Here is an 18,469-nt window from a genome sequence, read left to right as displayed (position 1 = left end):
CTACCGCTCGCTCTGCACCCCCCTACCCACACGCTCTACATTACACCTATCCCTGCACCCGTTTCCCACACCACCACACGACACTAACCCTGCACCCCCTTTCTCCACACAGCACCGGCAGCCTGTGGGCGGCTACATGCTGATTTAAAAAAACAAACAAAACAAAAAAACTTCCCATGGGGTTTTGGCCACAAAAAAATTTGCAACTCACACACAGTCACACTGAATGGACGTCTATCTTTTGCCTCCAGTGAGGGTTTATTGACTGATGTGCCACTGTATGGATAATTGCCCAGGAGTTGTGTGAAGGCCCATATGCCGATTTGGCCGTCTGTCTTTTCACAGTGTTGTACTGTTGAGTTATTTCATCCTAGTTATGACTTTTTTGCAATATGAAAATATGTATGGCTTGTCTTGATAAAGGCTCTGCTTGTTGAGCCGAAACGTCGACCCAATAAAGCCGATTATGATCTAAGAAAATACGATTGGATTGGATTTGTGAAGGAGAGTGCCCCCCAGGAAACTGGAACTACGACTATATGTGTGGATCCACCGTGACTGTGTGGATTCTACTGGGTGCACCCCGCAGTTGACCACACACGGATGTGAGTGCAGGACTCCCTTGGGGATGGATAAGGAGATATAATATATATATATATATATATATATATATATATATATATATATATATATATATATATATATATATATATATATATATATATATATATATATATATATATATACATATATACACACACACACACACTAGTTGTGGTGCCCGGCACTACTGGTCCTCCCATTCATCATTGCCTGGTTGCCCTCCGTGGCGGAATTGTCACAATCAGGAAAAAAGACGGCGTCACTCCAGGTCTTGTGCAAACAATAACAGTGTATTTGCAATAAACAAATCACATAGGTGCTCCTGAACAGCACTACTCCTTTTTCATAGGGACTGGTACAACTTCACAGTTGTGATCCTGTGAGGTTGTACCAGTCCCTATGAAAAAGGAGTAGTGCTGTTCAGGATTTGAAATTCCTTAAGACCCATTTTTGGTGATACTTATTGAAGCAGATGTGGATTGTAGGGTTCTACTATCCTTGAAGAGATTAGGGAATATTACACCATCTAACTTCAACCTAATTGTTATTTCTCTAACGTCCTAGTGGATGCTGGGGACCCCGAAAGGACCATGGGGAATAGCGGCTCCGCAGGAGACTGGGCACAAAGTAAAAGCTTTAGGACTAGCTGGTGTGCACTGGCTCCTCCCCCTATGACCCTCCTCCAAGCCTCAGTTAAGATTTTGTGCCCGAACGAGAAGGGTGCAATCTAGGTGGCTCTCCTGAGTTGCTTAGAGTAAAAGTTTAAATAGGTTTTTTTATTTTCAGTGAGACCTGCTGGCAACAGGCTCACTGCATCGAGGGACTAAGGGGAGAAGAAGCGAACTCACCTGCGTGCAGAGTGGATTGGGCTTCTTAGGCTACTGGACATTAGCTCCAGAGGGACGATCACAGGCCCAGCCATGGATGGGTCCCGGAGCCGCGCCGCCGGCCCCCTTACAGAGCCAGAAGAGTGAAGAGGTCCGGAAAATCGGCGGCAGAAGACGTCCTGTCTTCAATAAGGTAGCGCACAGCACCGCAGCTGTGCGCCATTGCTCTCAGCACACTTCACACTCCGGTCACTGAGGGTGCAGGGCGCTGGGGGGGGGCGCCCTGGGACGCAATGAAAATACCTTAAATGGCTAAAAATACATCACATATAGCTCCTGGGCTATATGGATGTATTTAACCCCTGCCAGTTTTCCACAAAAAAGCGGGAGAAAGGCCGCCAAAAAAGGGGCGGAGCCTATCTCCTCAGCACACAAGCGCCATTTTTTTCCTCACAGCTCCGTTGGAGGAAGGCTCCCTGACTCTCCCCTGCAGTCCTGCACTACAGAAACAGGGTAAAACAAGAGAGGGGGGGCACTAAATTGGCATATTTAATATATACAGCAGCTATATTAGGGAAAAACACTTATATAAGGTTATCCCTGTATATATATAGCGCTCTGGTGTGTGCTGGCAAACTCTCCCTCTGTCTCCCCAAAGGGCTAGTGGGGTCCTGTCCTCTGTCAGAGCATTCCCTGTGTGTGTGCTGTGTGTCGGTACGCTGTGTCGACATGTATGAGGAGGAAAATGGTGTGGAGGCGGAGCAATTGCCTGTGTTAGTGATGTCACCCCCTAGGGAGTCGACACCTGACTGGATGGTCTTATGGAAAGAATTACGTGATAGTGTCGGCACTTTACAAAAGACTGACGACATGAGACAGCCGGCAAATCAGTTAATACCTGTACAGGCGTCTCAAACACCGTCAGGGGCTATAAAACGCCCGTTACCTCAGGTCGATACAGACACTGACACGGACACTGACTCCAGTGTCGACGGTGAGGAAACAAACGTATTTTCCAGTAGGGCCACACGTTACATGATCACGGCAATGAAGGAGGTTTTGAACATTTCTGATACTACAAGTACCACAAAAAAGGGTATTATCTGGGGTGTGAAAAAACTACCCGTAGTTTTTCCTGAATCAGATGAATTAAATGAGGTGTGTGATGAAGCGTGGGTTTCCCCCGATAAACTGCTAATTTCTAAAAAATTATTGGCATTATACCCTTTCCCGCCAGAGGTTAGGGCGCGTTGGGAAACACCCCCTAGCGTAGATAAGGCGCTCACACGCTTATCAAAACAAGTGGCGTTACCGTCTCCTGATACGGCCGCCCTCAAGGAACCAGCTGATAGGAAGCTGGAAAATATCCTTAAAAGTATATACACACATACTGGTATTATACTGCGACCAGCAATCGCCTCAGCCTGGATGTGCAGTGCTGGGGTGGCTTGGTCGGATTCCCTGACTGAAAATATTGATACCCTGGACAGGGACAATATATTATTGACTATAGAGCATTTAAAGGATGCATTTCTATATATGCGAGATGCACAGAGGGATATTTGCACTCTGGCATCAAGAGTAAGTGCGATGTCCATTTCTGCCAGAAGAGGATTATGGACGCGACAGTGGTCAGGGGATGCGGATTCCAAACGGCATATGGAAGTATTGCCGTATAAAGGGGAGGAGTTATTTGGGGTCGGTCTATCGGACCTGGTGGCCACGGCAACGGCTGGAAAATCCACCTTTTTATCCCAAGTCACCTCGCAGCAGAAAAAGATACCGTCTTTTCAGGCTCAGTCCTTTCGTCCCCATAAGGGCAAGCGGGCAAAAGGCCACTCATATCTGCCCCGGGGCAGAGGAAGGGGAAAAAGACTGCAGCAAACAGCCTCTTCCCACGAACAGAAGCCCTCCCCCGCTTCTGCCAAGTCCTCAGCATGACGCTGGGGCCTTACAAGCGGACTCAGGCAAGGTGGGGGCCCATCTCAAGAATTTCAGCGCGCAGTGGGCTCACTCGCAAGTGGACCCCTGGATCCTGCAGGTAGTATCTCAGGGGTACAAATTGGAATTCGAGACGTCTCCCCCTCGCCGGTTCCTGAAGTCTGCTTTACCAACGTCTCCCCCCGACAGGGAGGCGGTATTGGAAGCCATTCACAAGCTGTATTCCCAGCAGGTGATAATCAAGGTACCCCTCCTACAACAGGGAAAGGGGTATTATTCCACGCTGTTTGTGGTACCGAAGCCGGACGGCTCGGTGAGACCCATTTTAAATCTGAAATCCTTGAACACTTACATAAAAAGGTTCAAGTTCAAGATGGAGTCACTCAGAGCAGTGATAGCGAACCTGGAAGAAGGGGACTTTATGGTGTCTCTGGACATCAAGGATGCTTACCTCCATGTCCCAATTTGCCCTTCTCACCAAGGGTACCTCAGATTTGTGGTACAGAACTGTCACTATCAGTTTCAGACGCTGCCGTTTGGATTGTCCACGGCACCCCGGGTCTTTACCAAGGTAATGGCCGAAATGATGATTCTTCTTCGAAGAAAAGGCGTCTTAATTATCCCTTACTTGGACGATCTCCTGATAAGGGCATGGTCCAGAGAACAGTTAGAGGTCGGAGTAGCACTATCTCAAGTAGTACTAAGACAGCACGGATGGATTCTAAATATTCCAAAATCGCAGCTGATTCCGACGACACGTCTGCTGTTCCTAGGGATGATTCTGGACACAGTACAGAAAAAGGTGTTTCTCCCGGAGGAGAAAGCCAAGGAGTTATCCGACCTAGTCAGGAACCTCCTAAGACCAGGCCAAGTGTCAGTACATCAAAGCACAAGGGTCCTGGGAAAGATGGTGGCTTCTTACGAAGCGATTCCATTCGGCAGATTCCACGCAAGAACTTTTCAGTGGGATCTGCTGGACAAATGGTCCGGATCGCATCTTCAAATGCATCAGCGGATAACCCTGTCTCCAAGGACAAGGGTGTCTCTCCTGTGGTGGTTACAGAGTGCTCATCTCCTAGAGGGCCGCAGATTCGGCATTCAGGATTGGGTCCTGGTGACCACGGATGCCAGCCTGAGAGGCTGGGGAGCAGTCACACAGAGAAGAAATTTCCAGGGCTTGTGGTCAAGCATGGAAACGTCACTTCACATAAATATCCTGGAACTAAGGGCCATTTACAATGCCCTAAGTCAGGCAAGACCTCTGCTTCAGGGTCAGCCGGTGTTGATCCAGTCGGACAACATCACGGCAGTCGCCCACGTAAACAGACAGGGCGGCACAAGAAGCAGGAGGGCAATGATGGAAGTGGCAAGGATTCTTCGCTGGGCGGAGAATCATGTGATAGCACTGTCAGCAGTGTTCATTCCGGGAGTGGACAACTGGGAAGCAGACTTCCTCAGCAGACACGATCTTCACCCGGGGGAGTGGGGACTTCACCCAGAAGTCTTCCACATGATTGTGAACCGTTGGGAAAAACCAAAGGTGGACATGATGGCGTCCCGCCTCGACAAAAAACTGGACAGATATTGCGCCAGGTCAAGGGACCCTCAGGCAATAGCTGTGGACGCTCTGGTAACACCGTGGGTGTACCAGTCAGTGTATGTGTTCCCTCCTCTTCCTCTCATACCAAAAGTACTGAGAATCATAAGAAGGAGAGGAGTAAAGACTATACTCGTGGCTCCGGATTGGCCAAGAAGGACTTGGTACCCAGAAATTCAAGAGATGCTCACGGAAGACCCGTGGCCTCTACCTCTAAGAAAGGACCTGCTCCAGCAGGGACCATGTCTGTTCCAAGACTTACCGCGGCTGCGTTTGACGGCATGGCGGTTGAACGCCGGATCCTGAAGGAAAAAGGCATTCCGGATGAAGTCATCCCTACCCTGATCAAAGCCAGGAAGGATGTAACCATACAACATTATCACCGTATTTGGCGTAAATATGTTGCGTGGTGCGAGGCCAGGAAGGCCCCTATAGAGGAATTTCAACTGGGTCGTTTCCTGCATTTCCTGCAAACAGGACTGTCTATGGGCCTCAAATTAGGGTCCATTAAGGTTCAAATTTCGGCCCTGTCAATATTCTTCCAAAAAGAACTGGCTTCTGTTCCTGAAGTTCAGACGTTTATCAAGGGAGTACTGCATATACAGCCTCCTTTTGTGCCTCCAGTGGCACCTTGGGATCTCAATGTAGTTTTGGGATTCCTAAAATCACATTGGTTTGAACCACTCACCACTGTGGACTTAAAATATCTCACATGGAAAGTGGTAATGCTGTTAGCCCTGGCTTCAGCCAGGCGTGTCTCAGAATTGGCGGCTTTATCCTATAAAAGCCCTTACCTAATTTTTCATACGGACAGCGCAGAATTGAGGACTCGTCCTCAATTTCTACCTAAGGTGGTTTCAGCATTTCACTTAAACCAGCCTATTGTGGTGCCTGCGGCTACTAGGGACTTGGAGGATTCCAAGTTGCTGGACGTAGTCAGGGCCCTGAAAATATATGTTTCCAGGACGGCTGGAGTCAGGAAATCTGATTCGCTGTTTATCCTGTATGCACCCAACAAGCTGGGTGCTCCTGCTTCTAAGCAGACGATTGCTCGTTGGATTTGTAGTACAATTCAGCTTGCACATTCTGTGGCAGGCCTGCCACAGCCAAAATCTGTAAAAGCCCATTCCACAGGGAAAGTGGGCTCATCTTGGGCGGCTGCCCGAGGGGTCTCGGCTTTACAACTTTGCCGAGCAGCTACTTGGTCAGGGGCAAACACGTTTGCTAAATTCTACAAATTTGATACCCTGGCTGAGGAGGACCTGGAGTTCTCTCATTCGGTGCTGCAGAGTCATCCGCACTCTCCCGCCCGTTTGGGAGCTTTGTTATAATCCCCATGGTCCTTTCGGGGTCCCCAGCATCCACTAGGACGTTAGAGAAAATAAGAATTTACTTACCGATAATTCTATTTCTCTATCGTCCTAAGTGGATGCTGGGGTTCCTGAAAGGACCATGGGGAATAGCGGCTCCGCAGGAGACAGGGCACAAAAGTAAAGCTTTTACAGGTCAGGTGGTGTGTACTGGCTCCTCCCCCTATGACCCTCCTCCAGACTCCAGTTAGATTTTTGTGCCCGGCCGAGAAGGGTGCAATTCTAGGTGGCTCTCATAAAGAGCTGCTTAGAGAGTTTAGCTTAGGTTTTTTATTTTACAGTGATTCCTGCTGGCAACAGGATCACTGCAACGAGGGACAGAGGGGAGAAGAAGTGAACTCACCTGCGTGCAGGATGGATTGGCTTCTTGGCTACTGGACATGAAGCTCCAGAGGGACGATCACAGGTACAGCCTGGATGGTCACCGGAGCCACGCCGCCGGCCCCCTCACAGATGCTGAAGCAAGAAGAGGTCCAGAATCGGCGGCTGAAGACTCCTGCAGTCTTCTTAAGGTAGCGCACAGCACTGCAGCTGTGCGCCATTTTCCTCTCAGCACACTTCACACGGCAGTCACTGAGGGTGCAGGGCGCTGGGGGGGGGCGCCCTGGGAGGCAAATGAAAACCTTTAAAAAGGCTAAAAATACCTCACATATAGCCCCAGAGGCTATATGGAGATATTTACCCCTGCCTAAATGTACTAAATAGCGGGAGACGAGCCCGCCGAAAAAGGGGCGGGGCCTATCTCCTCAGCACACGGCGCCATTTTCTGTCACAGCTCCGCTGGTCAGGAAGGCTCCCAGGTCTCTCCCCTGCACTGCACTACAGAAACAGGGTATAACAGAGAGGGGGGGCAGAATAAATGGCAATATATTAATATAAAAGCAGCTATAAGGGAGCACTTAATCATAAGGCTATCCCTGTCATATATAGCGCTTTTTGGTGTGTGCTGGCAGACTCTCCCTCTGTCTCCCCAAAGGGCTAGTGGGTCCTGTCTTCGTATAGAGCATTCCCTGTGTGTCTGCTGTGTGTCGGTACGTGTGTGTCGACATGTATGAGGACGTTATTGGTGTGGAGGCGGAGCAATTGCCAAATATGAGGATGTCACCTCCTAGGGGGTCGACACCAGAATGGATGCCTTTATTTGTGGAATTACGGGATAGCGTCAACTCGCTTAAGCAGTCGTTTGCCGACATGAGGCGGCCGGACACTCAATTAGTGTCTGTCCAGGCGCCTCAAACACCGTCAGGGGCTGTAAAACGTCCCTTGCCTCAGTCGGTCGACACAGACCCAGACACAGGCACTGATTCCGGTGGTGAAGGTGACGAATCAACCGTATTTTCCAGTAGGGCCACACGTTATATGATTTTGGCAATAAAGGAGATGTTACATTTAGCTGATACTACAGGTACCACTAAACAGGGTATTATGTGGGGGTGAAAAAACTACCAGTAGTTTTTACCGAATCAGAAGAATTAAATGACGTGTGTGATGAAGCGTGGGGTGCCCCGATAAAAAACTGCTAATTTCAAAGAAGTTATTGGCTTTATACCCTTTCCCGCCAGAGGTTAGGGAGCGCTGGGAAACACCTTCTAGGGTGGACAAAGCGCTAACACGCTTATCAAAACAAGTGGCGTTACCCTCTCCTGAGACGGACGCACTTAAAGATCCATCAGATAGGAGGATGGAAAATATCCAAAAAGGTATATACACACATGCAGGTGTTATACTACGACCAGCTATTGCGACTGCCTGGATGTGCAGTGCTGGGGTAGTTTGGTCAGAGTCCCTGATCGAAAATATTGATACCCTGGACAGGGACAATATTTTACTGTCGTTAGAACAAATAAAGGATGCATTTCTTTATATGCGTGATGCACAGAGAGATATCTGCACACTGGCATCACGGGTAAGTGCTATGTCCATTTCGGCCAGAAGAGCTTTATGGACACGACAGTGGACAGGCGATGCGTAGAGGAGTTATTTGAGGTCGGTCTATCGGATTTGGTGGCCACGGCTACGGCCGGGAAATCCACCTTTCTACCTCAAGTCACTCCCCAACAGAAAAAGGCACCGACCTTTCAACCGCAGCCCTTTCGTTCCTTTAAAAATAAGAGAGCAAAGGGCTATTCATATCTGCCACGAGGCAGAGGACGAGGGAAGAGACAGCAACAGGCAGCTCCTTCCCAGGAACAGAAGCCCTCCCCGGCTTCTACAAAAGCCTCAGCATGACGCTGGGGCTTCGCAAGCGGACTCGGGGGCGGTAGGCGGTCGTCTCAAAAATTACAGCGCGCAGTGGGCTCACTCGCAGGTAAATCCCTGGATCCTGCAGATAATATCTCAGGGGTACAGGTTGAAATTAGAGACAGAGCCACCTCGCCGTTTCCTGAAGTCTGCTTTACCAACGTCCCCCTCAGAAAGGGAGACGGTTTTGGAAGCCATTCACAAGCTGTATTCTCAGCAGGTGATAGTCAAGGTACCTCTTCTACAACAAGGGAAGGGGTATTATTCCACTCTATTTGTGGTACCGAAGCCGGATGGCTCGGTAAGGCCTATTCTAAATCTGAAGTCCTTGAACCTATACATAAAGAAGTTCAAGTTCAAGATGGAGTCACTCAGAGCAGTGATAGCGAACCTGGAAGAAGGGGACTTTATGGTATCCTTGGACATCAAGGATGCGTATCTCCACGTTCCAATTACCCCTCACACCAGGGGTACCTCAGGTTCGTTGTACAAAACTGTCACTATCAGTTTCAGACGCTGCCGTTTGGTTTGTCCACGGCACCTCGGGTCTTTACAAAGGTAATGGCCGAGATAATATTTCTTCTTCGAAGAAAAGGCGTATTAATTATCCCATACTTGGACGATCTCCTAATAAGGGCAAGGTCCAGAGAACAGCTAGAGATGGGTTTAGCACTATCTCAAGAGGTGCTAAAGCAGCACGGATGGATTCTGAATATTCCAAAATCCCAATTAATGCCGACAACTCGTCTGCTGTTCCTGGGGATGATTCTGGACACAGTTCAGAAAAAGGTTTTTCTTCCCGAAGAAAAAGCCAAGGAGTTATCTGACTTGGTCAGGAACCTCCTAAAACCAGGAAAGGTGTCTGTACATCAATGCACAAGAGTCCTGGGAAAAAATGGTAGCTTCTTACGAAGCAATCCCTTTCGGCAGATTCCATGCAAAGGGATCTGTTGGACAAATGGTCAGGGTCGCATCTTCAGATGCACCTGCGGATAACCCTGTCGCCGAGGACAAGGGTATCCCTTCTGTGGTGGTTGCAGGAGGCTCATCTATTGGAGGGCCGCAGATTCGGCATACAGGATTGGATCCTGGTGACCACGGATGCCAGCCTGAGAGGCTGGGGAGCAGTCACACAGGGAAGAAATTTCCAGGGAGTGTGGTCGAGCCTGAAAAAGTCTCTTCACATAAGCATTCTGGAACTAAGAGCAATCTACAATGCTCTAAGCCAGGCGGAACCTCTGCTTCAAGGAAGACCGGTGTTGATCCAGTCGGACAACATCACGGCAGTCGCCCATGTAAACAGACAGGGCGGCACAAGAAGCAGGAGGGCAATGGCAGAAGCTGCCAGGATCCTTCGCTGGGCGGAGAATCACGTGATAGCACTGTCAGCAGTATTCATCCCGGGCGTGGACAACTGGGAAGCAGACTTCCTCAGCAGACACGACCTTCACCCGGGAGAGTGGGGACTTCATCCAGAAGTTTTCCACATGCTATTAAACCGTTGGGTAAAACCAATGGTGGACATGATGGCGTCTCGCCTCAACAAAACACTGGACAGGTATTGCGCCAGGTCAAGAGATCCGCAGGCAATAGCTGTGGACGCGCTGGTAACACCTTGGGTGTACCAGTCGGTATATGTGTTTCCTCCTCTGCCTCTCATACCAAAGGTATTGAGGATTATACGGCAAAGAGGAGTAAGACTAGTGGCTCCGGATTGGCCAAGAAGGACTTGGTACCCGGAACTTCAAGAGATGGTCACGGACGATCCGTGGCCTCTACTTCTGAGAAGGGACCTGCTTCAGCAGGGTCCTTGTCTTTTTCAAGACTTACCGCGGCTGCGTTTGACGGCATGGCGTTGAATGCCAGATCCTAAAAGGAAAAGGCATTCCAGAAGAAGTCATTCCTACCTTGATAAAGGCAAGGAAGGAAGTCACCGCGAAGCATTATCGCCGTATTTGGCGAAAATATGTTGCGTGGTGCGAGCAGCGGAGTGCTCCGATGGAGGAATTTCAACGGGGTCGTTTTCCTACATTTCCTGCAATCAGGATTGTCTATGGGTCTCAAATTGGGATCTATTAAGGTTCAAATTTCGGCCCTATCAATATTCTTCCACAAAGAATTGGCCTCAGTCCCTGAGGTCCAGATTTTTATCAAAGGAGTACTGCATATACAGCCTCCTGTGGTGCCTAAGGTGGCACCGTGGGATCTAAATGTAGTTTTAGATTTCCTCAAATCCAATTGGTTTGAACCACTAAAGAATGTGGATTTGAAATATCTCACATGGAAAGTGACTATGTTACTGGCCCTGGCTTCGGCCGGGAGAGTATCTGAACTGGCGGCTTTGTCTTATAAAAGCCCTTATTTAATTTTCCATTCGACATAGGGCAGAGCTGCGGACGCGTCCGCATTTTCTCCCTAAGGTGGTATCAGCGTTTCACCTGAACCAGCCTATTGTAGTGCCTGCGGCTACAGACGACTTGAAGGACTCCAAGTTGTTGGACGTTGTCAGAGCCTTAAAAATATACATTTAAAGGACGGCTGGAGTCAGAAAATCTGACTCGCTGTTTATACTGTATGCACCCAAAAAGTTGGGTGCACCTGCTTCTAAGCAGTCGATTGCTCGTTGGTTTTGTAACAAAATTCAACTTGTACATTCTGTGGCAGGCCTGCCACAGCCTAAATCTGTTAAGGCCCATTCCGCAAGGAAGGTGGGCTCATCTTGGGCGGCTGCCCGAGGGGTCTCGGCATTACAACTCTGCCGAGCAGCTACGTGGTCAGGGGAGAACACGTTTGTAAATTTTTACAAATTTGATACCCTGGCAAAGGAGGACCTGGAGTTCTCTCATTCGGTGCTGCAGAGTCATCCGCACTCTCCCGCCCGTTTGGGAGCTTTGGTATAATCCCCATGGTCCTTTCAGGAACCCCAGCATCCACTTAGGACGATAGAGAAAATAAGAATTTACTTACCGATAATTCTATTTCTCGGAGTCCGTAGTGGATGCTGGGCGCCCATCCCAAGTGCGGATTATCTGCAATACTTGTACATAGTTATTGTTAACTAATTCGGGTTATTGTTTAGGAAGCCATCTTTCAGAGGCTCCTCTGTTATCATACTGTTAACTGGGTTTAGATCACAAGTTGTACGGTGTGATTGGTGTGGCTGGTATGAGTCTTACCCGGGATTCAAAATCCTCCCTTATTGTGTACGCTCGTCCGGGCACAGTACCTAACTGGAGTCTGGAGGAGGGTCATAGGGGGAGGAGCCAGTACACACCACCTGACCTGTAAAAGCTTTACTTTTGTGCCCTGTCTCCTGCGGAGCTGCTATTCCCCATGGTCCTTTCAGGAACCCCAGCATCCACTACGGACTCCGAGAAATAGAATTATCGGTAAGTAAATTCTTATTTTCTCATAGTCCGTAGTGGATGCTGGGCGCCCATCCCAAGTGCGGATTGTCTGCATTACTTGTACATAGTTATTGTTATAAAAATCGGGTTATTGTTGTTGTGAGCCATCTTTTCAGAGGCTCCTTCTGTTATCATGCGGTTAACTGGGTTCAGATCACAAGTTGTACAGTGTGATTGGTGTGGCTGGTATGAGTCTTACCCGGGATTCAAAATCCTTCCTTATTGTGTACGCTCGTCCGGGCACAGTATCCTAACTGAGGCTTGGAGGAGGGTCATAGGGGGAGGAGCCAGTGCACACCAGCTAGTCCTAAAGCTTTTACTTTGTGCCCAGTCTCCTGCGGAGCCGCTATTCCCCATGGTCCTTTCGGGGTCCCCAGCATCCACTACGGACTATGAGAAATAGAATTATCGGTAAGTAAATTCTTATTTTTTTGTTACGATGAAGCCTCTTTAGATACCATATCAATTGAACCGAATGTGTGATTGGATGTAACATTGAGAATTTTAACCAGTGGTAATCCATTCTGTTATAAAAACTGATTATAAACCCCTGATGAAGTCCTAACGGACGAAACGCGTTGGATTTCGCGATATTGGGTTAATAAAGCCTTTGCCACAAGCATCTGGTTGGAGATACATCTCTTTCAAGTTCTGACTGTGATCACCTGACTGTAAATTCCTCACATCAACTGAAAAATGTTTATGTATGAGATTGTTATATTGAACTTTTATACACTTGTGTCAATGACGAATGTTTAGGTTACAAATATCGTTCATTTTTGTATGAATAAAAAATCTTTTAAATATTGTCATACTAAAGGCGATTTGGCTCCCACGACAATCTTTTACTATTCCATATCTAGTCCTAATACCTTATCTGAGGGTATTTCTTAGTGGTTTGAGACTAGTGGTATAGCGCAAAAAAGGGTTATCTTTTGTTTTTTATTTATATATATATATATATATATATATATATATATATATATATATATATATATATATATATATATATATATATATAATTTTTTTTTCTTTCTATCCTGCGGAATTCAAAATTAGGTGCTAACGCCGCACATTTATTGAATATGCCCCTTTGTGTATATATGACATGGTCTACTGGGCTGTGTATATATGGCATGGTGTAGCACTGTACTGGGCTGTGTATACAGGTTGAGTCTCCCTTATCCAAAATGGGACCAGAAGTATTTTGGATATCGGATTTTTCCGTATTTTGGAATAATTGCATACCATAATGAGATATCATGGTGATGGTACCTAAATCTAAGCACAGAATGTATTTATGTTACATATACACCTTATACACACAGCCTGAAGGTCATTTTAGCCAATATTTTAATAACTTTGTGCGCTGAACAAAGTGTGTGTATATTCACACAATTCAGTTATGTTTCATATACACCTTATACGCACAGCCTGAAGGTCATTTAATACAATATTTTTAATAACTTTGTGTATTAAACAAAGTTTGTGTACATTGAGCCATCAGAAAACAAAGGTTTCACTATCTCACTCAAAAGATTCCGTATTTCGGAATATTCCGTATTTCGGAATATTTGGATATGGGATACTCAACCTGTATATGGCATGGTGTAGCACTGTACTGGGTTGTGTATATATAGCATGGTGTAGCACTGTACTGGGCTGTGTGTATATATGGCATGGTGTAGCACTGTACTGGGTTGTGTATATATAGCATGGTGTAGCACTGTACTGGGCTGTGTGTATATATGGCATGGTGTAGCACTGTACTGGGCTGTGTGTATATATGGCATGGTGTAGCACTGTACTGGGCTGTGTATATATGGCATGGTGTAGCACTGTACTGGGCTGTGTGTATATATGGCATGGTGTAGTGCTGGGCTGTGTATATATGGCATGGTGTAGCACTGTACTGGGCTGCGTGCAGTCCCTGTGGGCCGTTTGGTCCCTGGGGTGGTACAAGGGGACAGTGGGGTTGTAGGTGGGCCGTTTGGTCCCTGGAGTGGTATAGGGGGACAGTGGGGTTGTAGGTGGGCCGTTTGGTCCCTGGGGTGGTATAGGGGGACAGTGGGGCTGTAGGTGGGCTGTTTCGTCCCTGGGGTGGTATAGGGGGACAGTGGGGTTGTAGGTTGGCCGTTTGGTCCCTGGGGTGGTATAGGGGGACAGTGGGGGCTGTAGATGGGCTGTTTGGTCCCTGGAGTGGTATAAGGGGACAGTGGGGGCTGTAGGTGGGCTGTTTGGTCCCTGGGGTGGTATAGGGGGACAGTGGGGTTTGTAGGTGGGCTGTTTGGTCCCTGGGGTGGTATAAGGGGGACAGTGGGGTTGTAGGTGGGCCGTTAGGTCCCTGGGGTGGTATAGGGGGACAGTGGGGGCTGTAGGTGGGCTGTTTGGTCCCTGGGGTGGTATAGGGGGACAGTGGCGGCTGTAGGTGGGCCGTTTGGTCACTGGGGTGGTATAGGGGGACAGTGGGGGTTGTAGGTGGGCCGTTTGGTCCCTGGGGTGGTATAGGGGGACAGTGGGGGTTGTAGGTGGGCAGTTTGGTCCCTGGGGTGGTATAGGGGGACAGTGGGGGTTGTAGGTGGACTGTTTGGTCCCTGGGGTGGTATAAGGGGGACAGTGGGGTTGTAGGTGGGCCGTTTGGTCCCTGGGGTGGTATAGGGGGACAGTGGGGGTTGTAGGTGGGCCGTTTGGTCCCTGGGGTGGTATAGGGGGACAGTGGGGCTGTAGGTGGGCTGTTTGGTCCCTGGGGTGGTATAGGGGGACAGTGGGGGTTGTAGGTGGGCTGTTTGGTCCCTGGGGTGGTATAGGGGGACAGTGGGGGTTGTAGGTGGGCCGTTTGGTCCCTGGGGTGGTATAGGGGGACAGTGGGGGCTGTAGGTTGGCTGTTCGGTCTCTTGGGTGGTATAGTGGGACAGTGGGGGTTGTAGGTGGGCCGTTTGGTCCCTGGGGTGGTATAGGGGGACAGTGGGGCTGTTTGGTCCCTGGGGTGGTATAGGGGACAGTGGGGCTGTAGGTGGGCTGTTTGGTCCCTGGGGTGGTATAGGGGACAGTGGGGGTTGTAGGTGGGCTGTTTGGTCCCTGGGGTGGTATAGGGGGACAGTGGGGTTGTAGGTGGGCCGTTTGGTCCCTGGGGTGGTATAGGGAGACAGTGGGGGTTGTAGGTGGGCTATTTGGTCCCTGGGGTGGTATAGGGGACAGTGGGGCTGTAGGTGGGCTGTTTGGTCCCTGGGGTGGTATAGGGGACAGTGGGGCTGTAGGTGGGCTGTTTGGTCCCTGGGGTGGTATAGGGGGACAGTGGGGTTGTAGGTGGGCTGTTTGGTCCCTGGGGTGGTATAGGAGGACAGTGGGGTTGTAGGTGGGCCGTTTGGTCCCTGGGGTGGTATAGGGGGACAGTGGGGCTGTAGGTGGGCCGTTTGGTCCCTGGGGTGGTATAGGGGGACAGTGGGGGTTGTAGGTGGGCCGTTTGGTCCCTGGGGTGGTATAGGGGGACAGTGGGGCTGTTTGGTCCCTGGGGTGGTATAGGGGGACAGTGGGGCTGTAGGTGGGCTGTTTGGTCCCTGGGGTGGTATAGGGGACAGTGGGGCTGTAGGTGGGCTGTTTGGTCCCTGGGGTGGTATAGGGGGACAGTGGGGTTGTAGGTGGGCTGTTTGGTCCCTGGGGTGGTATAGGAGGACAGTGGGGTTGTAGGTGGGCCGTTTGGTCCCTGGGGTGGTATAGGGGGACAGTGGGGCTGTAGGTGGGCCGTTTGGTCCCTGGGGTGGTATAGGGGGACAGTGGGGGTTGTAGGTGGGCCGTTTGGTCCCTGGGGTGGTATAGGGGGACAGTGGGGCTGTTTGGTCCCTGGGGTGGTATAGGGGGACAGTGGGGCTGTAGGTGGGCCGTTTGGTCCCTGGGGTGGTATAGGGGGACAGTGGGGGTTGTAGGTGGGCCGTTTGGTCCCTGGGGTGGTATAGGGGGACAGTGGGGCTGTTTGGTCCCTGGGGTGGTATAGGGGGACAGTGGGGCTGTAGGTGGGCTGTTTGGTCCCTGGGGTGGTATAGGGGACAGTGGGGCTGTAGGTGGGCTGTTTGGTCCCTGGGGTGGTATAGGGGGACAGTGGGGTTGTAGGTGGGCTGTTTGGTCCCTGGGGTGGTATAGGAGGACAGTGGGGTTGTAGGTGGGCCGTTTGGTCCCTGGGGTGGTATAGGGGGACAGTGGGGCTGTAGGTGGGCCGTTTGGTCCCTGGGGTGGTATAGGGGGACAGTGGGGGTTGTAGGTGGGCCGTTTGGTCCCTGGGGTGGTATAGGGGGACAGTGGGGCTGTTTGGTCCCTGGGGTGGTATAGGGGGACAGTGGGGCTGTAGGTGGGCCGTTTGGTCCCTGGGGTGGTATAGGGGGACAGTGGGGGTTGTAGGTGGGCCGTTTGGTCCCTGGGGTGGTATAGGGGGACAGTGGGGCTGTTTGGTCCCTGGGGTGGTATAGGGGGACAGTGGGGGTTGTAGGTGGGCTGTTTGGTCCCTGGGGTGGTATAGGGGGACAGTGGGGTTGTAGGTTGGCCGTTTGGTCCCTGGGGTGGTATAGGGGGACAGTGGGGGTTGTAGGTGGGCTATTTGGTCCCTGGGGTGGTATAGGGGGACAGTGGGGCTGTAGGTGGGCTGTTTGGTCCCTGGGGTGGTATAGGGGGACAGTGGGGCTGTAGGTGGGCTGTTTGGTCCCTGGGGTGGTATAGGGGGACAGTGGGGTTGTAGGTGGGCTGTTTGGTCCCTGGGGTGGTATAAGGGGACAGTGGGGGTTGTTGGTGGGCCGTTTGGTCCCTGGGGTGGTATAGGGGGACATTGGGGCTGTAGGTGGACTGTTTGGTCCCTGGGGTGGTGTAGGGGGACAGTGGGGCTGTAGGTGGGCTGTTTGGTCCCTGGGGTGGTATAGGGGGACAGTGGGGCTGTAGGTGGGCCGTTTGGTCTCTGGGGTGGTATAGGGGGACATTGGGGCTGTAGGTGGGCTGTTTGGTCCCTGGGGTGGTATAAGGGGACAGTGGGGTTGTAGGTGGGCTGTTTGGTCCCTGGGGTGGTATAAGGGGACAGTGGGGTTGTAGGTGGGCTGTTTGGTCCCTGGGGTGGTATAGGGGGACAGTGGGGTTGTAGGTGGACTGTTTGGTCCCTGGGGTGGTATAAGGGGACAGTGGGGTTGTAGGTGGGCTGTTTGGTCCCTGGGGTGGTATAGGGGGACAGTGGGGTTGTAGGTGGACTGTTTGGTCCCTGGGGTGGTATAGGGGGACAGTGGGGCTGTAGGTGAGCCGTTTGGTCCCTGGGGTGGTATAAGGGGACAGTGGGGTTGTAGGTGGGCTGTTTGGTCCCTGGGGTGGTGTAGGGGGACAGTGGGGTTGTAGGTGGACTGTTTGGTCCCTGGGGTGGTATAGGGGGACAGTGGGGCTGTAGGTGGGCTGTTTGGTCCCTGGGGTGGTATAGGGGGACAGTGGGGCTGTAGGTGGACTGTTTGGTCCCTGGGGTGGTATAGGGGGACAGTGGGGCTGTAGGTGGGCCGTTTGGTCCCTGGGGTGGTATAGGGGGACACTGCCAGAGTGATTGATGCACTATTCTTGCTCCTCTCTTAGACTTATCCAGGAATCGTTTCTCGGAGGTCCCCGGAGATCTGTGTCACCTGGTGTCACTGGAATATCTCAACCTGTACCACAACTGTCTCCGTAGTCTCCCTCCATCACTGTCCAACCTCCAGGTCCTGACTTACCTGAACATCAGGTGAGTGTCCGTTACTGCTCCCAGCACATGTTACCAGCCTAGCACCCTGCAGCATGTGACTGAACACTGCGCATTGTCCTGTCTGTACAGTCGGAACCACCTCGCCTCTCTGCCCCTGTGCCTCTGCCGTCTCCCCCTCACCGTCCTCATCGCCGGTAATAACAAGCTGAACTCCATCCCCGAGGAGGTGGGCGCCATGACCAGTCTCCGGCAGCTGGTGAGTTGCACATTTCATCTGTCTGTATGAGAGCCGTGGGGGACAGGGGTAAGGCTACACACGTGGGGGGTCAGGGGGCACGGCTGGTATCCCCTGTGACGCAAGCAACCCATGTAGCTAAACGCAGGGTACTGACCCCGGAGCACGTACGCTGGGCATATGTCAGCCAAGCATGGCGGAATTGCGGGCTAGCCAAAGCTTTGCGTATACAGAGAGTTGCGCCAAGAGTATAGCTGGTTGAAATGCGCACCGATGGCGACATCGGATGGTTGGGGGTGGTGCGGCGATCTGTGCTAATTTTCAGCACGCAGCGCGGCCGTACAGCGTGCAGCTCTGAATTGGCCCAGTAATGTACAGGCTTACAGGGGATTATGGGGGACAGACTGTGGCTCTATGGCTGGGAGAGCTCCCTGTAATTATACCCTGGCCTGTGGTAACACAGGATGTTTCATCATGATTGTGTGCAGCTGTTGTGTAATCGCCAGTTTCCTGCGCTACCTCTCTCACCCACTTTCCATGCGGCTTCCTGTGC

General features: G+C 50.8%; 1 protein-coding gene across 3 annotated transcripts in view; it reads left to right on the top strand.

Annotated features, from left to right (window-relative positions):
* The window catches only part of LRCH4 (leucine rich repeats and calponin homology domain containing 4), a 129,440-nt gene that overhangs the window by 20,813 nt on the left and 90,158 nt on the right, over positions 1-18,469 (top strand). For all 3 annotated transcript variants that reach the window (XM_063930709.1, XM_063930708.1, XM_063930707.1), the window contains exons 2-3: positions 17,576-17,720; positions 17,811-17,937. In XM_063930709.1, coding sequence (XP_063786779.1) covers positions 17,576-17,720; positions 17,811-17,937 — 272 coding nt within the window. The remainder of the gene's footprint in view (positions 1-17,575; positions 17,721-17,810; positions 17,938-18,469) is intronic.

Source organism: Pseudophryne corroboree, chromosome 6 (assembly GCF_028390025.1).
Source record: "Pseudophryne corroboree isolate aPseCor3 chromosome 6, aPseCor3.hap2, whole genome shotgun sequence".
In the NCBI taxonomy this organism is placed as follows: Eukaryota; Metazoa; Chordata; class Amphibia; order Anura; family Myobatrachidae; genus Pseudophryne; species Pseudophryne corroboree.
Note: the sequence above shows the minus strand (reverse complement) of the source record. Positions and strands in the feature narration are given on the sequence as shown.